The 7,015-nt window shown below is 42.1% G+C and overlaps 1 protein-coding gene across 1 annotated transcript; it reads left to right on the top strand.

Annotated features, from left to right (window-relative positions):
- Positions 1 to 412: 412 nt before the first annotated feature.
- On the top strand, positions 413 to 4,982 carry LOC139608765 (nucleoside diphosphate kinase B-like). Its single transcript, XM_071462827.1, has 5 exons — positions 413 to 525; positions 2,677 to 2,809; positions 4,024 to 4,125; positions 4,304 to 4,416; positions 4,537 to 4,982. The coding sequence occupies exons 2-5, from the start codon at positions 2,681 to 2,683 to the stop codon at positions 4,649 to 4,651; spliced, it is 459 nt and encodes a 152-aa protein (XP_071318928.1). The 5' UTR covers positions 413 to 525; positions 2,677 to 2,680; the 3' UTR covers positions 4,652 to 4,982.
- Positions 4,983 to 7,015: the final 2,033 nt, after the last annotated feature.

The following is a 7,015-nucleotide window of genomic DNA, read 5'->3' as shown; positions in this document are numbered from 1 at the left end:
ATATTTAATTAGGCTGTTACAGCCAATTGATTAATTAATGAATTACAGAGGTTCATTAAAGTAATCAGTTGTAAATAAGATGGCACAAGACAAAACAAAACAAAACAAAGAACAAAATAAACTAAGAAAACATCCTGCATACGTTTTATGGTTTAATAAAGCACAAAAAGATTGTACTGCCTATATGGTTGGATTTCATGGTTTGTTCATCTGTATAATATTTTTAACACCTCTAATTAGACTCTTTCTCTTTTTTGAGTATGTTTGTGTATGTTGGATATCAATAAAAAAAAGCACAAATAAAATAAAGCACTAAAAACATACTCACACACACACACAGTATATATCCCGCCTTATGTCCCGTCATGTGACTAGTGCGCAAACCGCTCTCCTCTACTTTTGGCCCTGGTGACTTGCCGTTGGCCTGTCTCCGCCCTCACAGATAAAACGCGGCTGCGCACGCTCGCTAGGTCTTCTTCTACGTTAACCGGAGCAGCCGCTTACTACCACCGGAACCGGAGCAAGGTAATGGAAACTTACTTTTCTTTATCGTAGCTTTTATCCTCCGTATTTACACAGACCCCCCTCCTCCGCCCCCCCCGGTTTACACCGTTGTTAACACGGACCGGTTTGAAGCCAGTTCACTGTTTTATTTTGTGCTGGCCGCTTTTTCCCGGAGCTTCAGTGTAGCCTGGTTTCAGCACAGTTAAACTCTGTGACATTCACTTCAAGCCTCCGCTGAAAAGCTGCGGTGGTGTTCCGCCGCGGTGTGCGAGCCGGGAGCCGGGAGCCGGGAGCCGGTCTCCCCGGCGCTGCCCCGAGAGGCGGCCATGGAAGTGGTTTTTTCCGCAGCACCGGGAACAAAGACCATGTGGCTGTCAGCGAAGGCCCGGGCCCGGCCTGGCAGTTCCCGGCACACCTGCATGTTCCGCGCTAAATGAATTGCCTGCTTCCGCACTTAAAGCGGTTTCTAGTGTTGAGGTGTCTGGTAAGGAGCAGCAAACAAGCGCAGATGTGTGTGTCAGGGCTTAACGCCGGAGATCAAGCGCAGCCGCCAGCAGACCAGACGCCATCCACCATGGAGCCGCAGAGCCCGCAGAGCCCAAGTCTGCGTCCTCCTTACGTGGCGTGTCGTCACACGTTCTCCAGCCCAGCGACCTCTCAGCAGCTTCAGCAGCTTCAGCAGCTGGGCCTTACCTCAGCACTGTAAGGTCGTTCTACATTAACACGTCTGGATGATGTAGTGTTGATTGTATGTGCAGTTTTATTTTGACTTCAAAGGAGAATGAGGGAGTAAAACTGTCACAGGCTCAGTGGAGACTGAATGGACAAGTTTTTTTTTTTTTTTTTTTTTTTTTTTTTTTTTTTTTTTTCTGGAAAAAAATGTATAATATGGAACTTTAAAATGCGTATTGCATTATTATTATTATTATTATTATTATTATTATTATTATTATTATTATTATTATTATGCATTACATGTCTTTCTCCCAAGCCAAGGCGCACTGTAGACAGTTCTTGCAGTGCCAGGTCATTGAGGTTGGCACATTCGTGGTGTGTTGGTCTGCAGCAGAAGTTCTGCAGTAGTTGCCGCTCTGTTTGCAGTAGCAGGGGAAAATGGCAAATTTTGGATTTTGATTCTAACAATGGACAGGCAGGGGTGTTGGCTCTAGTATTGTCTATTATATAATCTTTAGAAGTGATGGTGCCTGTTAGCAGGAGGTTTCTTGAAGCGTGTTATTCTCTAAGGATTATGTCCATATTAGACTGCAGGTCTTTGGGGTAAATTTTTTTTTTTACGTTGGCTTGGTGCTTTTTTTTATTCCTGAGAGGGAATCACATGAGGAGCCTCAGAGTGAGACACGAACTGGAGATGAGCCCAAACATTAGTAACAATATTTGAACAAAAGTGACTGTTAATTCATTGGCTCTAGGTTAACAATGTATGTAGATAGATGCACAGAAACATGATGACATGACCAGTTTATTTTTTCCATAATTATTAGTTCCATCAGCAAATACTACTTTATTTATAAGTCAAGATTTGATATGGGCCTATATTTTTCTATTTTCCTAGGAAGTTTCCTCACTCACCACAGTGTGTTCTCAGTTAAGTCCATTAAATAATATAATTGACCAGAGCTCAAGAAGATTCAACTTCCTGTTTAGTCTGAACAGTCCAAAACCCACCATGACAAGAAAAAGAGTAAAATCTCATGTGTTAATGTGACAAACTGCAAATGTCAACTTTTATATAATTTTGTTTTTAATTTCTTCAGTCAGTGGCAAACCACATATTTTACCTGTTATTTCTACTGTAAACTCTCTAGGTTACAGTTGCATTTACTGACACAGTGGCAGGTAAGCCTCTGTCCTGCGCTCAATAGAAACAGTGCAGGGATAAAGGTCTTTGCTGTATGGGTGGGGCCAACAGGCAAAGTCACAGAAGTGCTGTTCACGTAGTCACACTGTTGGCTCCACAACAGCCTTGGCTGCGTTGTCTATGCGTTCTCTGTGCAATGGGGTCGGGGCCCTCGGCAGCCGGCCCCAGCACCAGCGCTGACTGTGCCATAACCAAACCGGTGGTGTGAGTGACTCTCTAGGTTTCTCCTGCTGCAGACTTCACTTGGTTACTTTGTCTTCAACTCTTTTTCTGTTTTTATGCCTTGTTCTCAGAGTCATGGCCGAGCTGAAGGAACGCACCTTTATTGCCATCAAGCCCGATGGCGTGCAGAGGGGCATCATCGGAGAGATCATCAAGAGGTTTGAGATGAAAGGCTTCAAACTCGTCGGCCTGAAGATGCTTCATGTAAGTAAACGGCTGATTTGTTATTTGCCACTTGTTGGGCAAAGGGTTTGAAATGCGCTGCTTTCATAATGGTCGTTGGTGTTATCTTTACCGCTGCAGTATAAGTGTACATGATCTGAGTGACAGTTAAGACCTCCGGTGAGCTGATTAGCCTCCTCCGTCTATTCCTGACGTTTGGCACTGACCAATTAGCACGAAGGATCCAGGGCTCCTGATCCTCTAACATCTGATCTGGGACAGTGGGACGCTGCTCGACTTTACTGTACGGGTGTGGGTCATTTATAAACCTACGTTATGCAAGAATTTATGTAAAAATAATCTCATCTGGGTATTAATGTGTTTAAAAAAAAAAAAAAAAAAAAAAAAGACTGATTAACTATGATTAGTCAGAAGTGGGCATGATTTACTGACTTGGAGATGCACGTTGTATTTTCAGCTTCATTCTGCTGAAAACTTTTAAAGGCAAATGTCCATCTGAAGTAAGCGAAAAGACATTCTGGTCTCCACGTCTTCTACTTGGAGACTGAATTTGCTGTATTGATGATTCAGCAGTAGTTGGATATTTGCTTTTCTCTTCTCCAGCATCACACTGTTCTGATTGGTTGAGATATCTGCTTACAGGATTACTGGTTCTGCAACTTGTGTGACTTGAGTGTTGTAAGACTGCCGTGAGCTGTGAGTGAACAGGAAGTTCATCCAGGAGGGGGGTGGGCGGTCTTGTTCAGGAAAGGCACAGTCAAGATACAAAGTGACACCAGAGTAGCTGCTGAGAGCTGATCTGATGTGGTGCCTTGTTTTTATATATATATTTATTTATTTATTTATTTATTTAAAAAGAGAGTCTGTATTTAATGTGAACTGGTCCATTTGGCTGACGCTCAATCTGCTTAATGAGATCAGTGTCTGTGCTGCTGGCAGATCTGATTGGTGCGTCCTGAGCTCGATGCCAGGTCTGTGTTTGTTGGTGTCTTCGTACACTCAGCCTGAAGATGTTTAAAATGACTGTAAACCCACGGCCTCCTGGAGCTTTTTGCTTTAATCGTCAGTGAAAACATTTTATTGAAATGCCATGACATTGTTGTTAATGGGAACTGGCTTCGCTGCAGTTTGTCATGAGTTCACCCCCTGAGTCCAGCACCATCTAGAGGCCGGTGCAGTGAGTTGACGTGTGAAGACTGATGCAGATGAACTGACGTGTTGTCTCCCTGCTGCAGGCCTCTGAGGACCACCTCAAGCAGCACTACGTCGACCTGAAGGACAGACCATTCTTCCCTACCCTCATCAACTACATGAGCTCTGGTCCAGTGGTTGCCATGGTGAGAAGACGCAACACACAACAGATTGTATAAGATTGTGTGGTGTGCCTGTTGAATCAAAAACCCTGCAGCCTGAAACACGATCTGCTGCCTGGCTGCCACAGTTTGTCAGCAGTTACACAAACGTTTCCTCGCTGCAGCCGGCTTCATCTCCTCATCCCTGTCTTGTGTCTTCCAGGTGTGGGAAGGCAAGGGTGTGGTGAAGACAGGCAGGGTGATGCTGGGTGAGACCAACCCCGCCGAGTCCAAGCCTGGAACCATCAGAGGAGACTTCTGCATCGATGTTAGCAAGTGAGTCCTGTATTCGACACCCTCAACTTCCCACACAGGATGCAAACAGCAGACAGGGAATCTTAACTTGTTTGAATATTTGGATCTTTTTGTCATTCGTCCTGTTTTCCTTCGCCACAGGAACATCATCCACGGCAGCGACTCGGTGGAGAGTGCCAACAAGGAGATCTCCCTGTGGTTCAAACAAGAGGAGCTGGTCAGCTACACTAGCTGTGCCTTCAGCTGGCTCTACTGAGCTGCAGCAGTCCTCTCGCTGGTTGGAGACCACTCAAACCTTTTGCCTGACACTTCCCATTTTTGCCCATAGCCTAGAGGGGAGAAGAACTGACGTCAGGTTCTTCATGTCCCGTGGTCGTCACATTCCACCCCCACCCCCCCTTGTACTCATCTTCATACTGTACTGGGATCTGGTCTCTGCGGAGGTCCACGTCTAGTCCGTATTCATTCCTGAGCTCGTACCAGTTAGAAACATTCCTCCATGTACAGTTGATGACTAGAAACTCGTCTTTGACTGTTTTTGTTTAATGGTGATCTGCTTTCCAATAAAATGCACACAATACAACTCAGTGGTCAGATTGAAGCCTGTTTTTGTCATATTAAATCTTTCCATGTTAGTCAGGTCTTATTGTTTTTCTCTGTTTCCATGCAGAGTTTATCTCAATGGTCAGTAATAACAGGAATAACAGCAAGGAAAACCTGTTTCTATGTTCGTATGGGCACCTGGAGAAAATTCCTGGTAAACTAGAACTAGGAGGTGATCTCCTCTCAGGCAGCATGAACAGCACTAAAACTCACACTACCCATGTACATATTAACATGTGAGTGTTGCACTGAGGGAAATAAACAGAAATAGAATAAGAACTTGGTTTGATGTTGTGCTTCTACCACATTAAGCAATAAACTGCCAGCTGCAACAGTGTAAATGAACAGAATGTGTTACTGGAGACTGAAATTCAGTCACTGTTCCAACCATTTATCCATCAGTGTGTTTCGACTCCTGTTTGCGCTGCCGTCACTTAAAGGCAAACACAAAATTGACAACCTAACAAAAAGGGAACAAGCTTGAATATTCCACACTATCAGAAACACAATTGTGGTAATAGTTTTATGTAACAGTGGTTCTCAGACTTTTCCACTTCAAGGACCCATGAAGTGACACAAATCAGACCAGACAAATGACACAGTGGCTTTACTGCAGTTTGCATTTATTTATCTACCGTTCCAGTCATCAACAGAGTGAAAATGTATTTGCCACAGTAGTTGGATCAAAATGAGGAGAGCCACGGTGGAAAATAACCAAGTTACATGTTTGAGGTACTTGTACATTACTTGAGTATTTCTATGCTGTGTTACTTCACTGTGGTTCAGAGTGAAATATTGTACTTGTTTCTAAACTGGAATTGAATTAAAAATCCACTTCATGTCACAGCTCATCAGTCAGGTTTACTTTGTGAAACCACTTGACAAAACTTGCTGATGTATGTAAAGCAGTTAGAAATGAGCTCCACCATTAGCAGCTACAACAGTAAAGTGCTGCTCACACACTGATGCAACAATTTAATAATCTGATAGAATTATACAATATATCGGTCACAGGGAACATTTTACTGCAGAACTACTAGTTTTACCTCTGTTATTTTTAGTGAAATGGGATTTTAAATGCAGGACTTTTACTTGTAATGGAGTACTTTTACTTTAAACAATAATGAGTATTTCTTCTGCCACTGAATGTAAGACAGTGCAGGTATTTCACATTTACACTTTAACTGCTTCACAATTCCACAATAATGTAGCACTGATTAAAGTTTAATATTACAGTGAATTAAGCAAGCCACAAAAGTTGTTGAGTTTCACAGTGGACTAAACCTATTATAGATTTCTGGATTACCAGTTAAATAAAGCCAAAAACACAAAATTGTATGTCCCCTATTCAAAATGTCAAGTACAGAGGGTGAGGAGCTAACTAAAGCTTACTTTGTGCGTGATGTTGCTGGAACTGATTTAGGACCGCTCAGACTGGGAAATGAGAAGGGAAGTGCAACTCTGACAAAGGGATTCCACAGTGTGTGTAGTCATAAGCCTTTTTATTCAGTGTAAAAGTCAGATCTTACAAAAATCACCAGATAAACTTTCACAGCCATGCGAAAACAGTTTGCAACGCTTGTAAACAAAGAAGCCATCCATTACAACCAATATAATGATCCAAACATTTGGCTTTATTTACAAAGTCTATCAAAGCTTGATCACAGCACAAATTTACCATATGAAAGGAAACTAGTATACACTATCAAAAAGATGTACAAACTTTAAACTGCAATCTAATAATGTACCTCAAGGGTCAGTGTTAATATCAATAGATTTATAACTATTAACATAGATTTTTTTTTTTTTTCATTTGTATCCAAAATAAATTTTGCACCATAACCCTCTCAATTCACAAGTATTTTCAGACAATAGTAATTCCAATACATTAAGTCATTTTTATCAAATATATATAGCACCACAATATAATGGTTTAATATAATTAGGGGGGACTATCACATACAAAAGACCCGTGTTAGTATCCAACAAAAAACAAAAACAAAAAAACAAATATCTG

Source organism: Trachinotus anak, unplaced genomic scaffold (assembly GCF_046630095.1).
Source record: "Trachinotus anak isolate AG129_WGS33_773 ecotype Australia unplaced genomic scaffold, CSIRO_AGI_Tana_v1 ptg000025l, whole genome shotgun sequence".
Taxonomy (NCBI): domain Eukaryota; kingdom Metazoa; phylum Chordata; class Actinopteri; order Carangiformes; family Carangidae; genus Trachinotus; species Trachinotus anak.
This window is presented reverse-complemented; position numbering and strand designations above follow the sequence as displayed.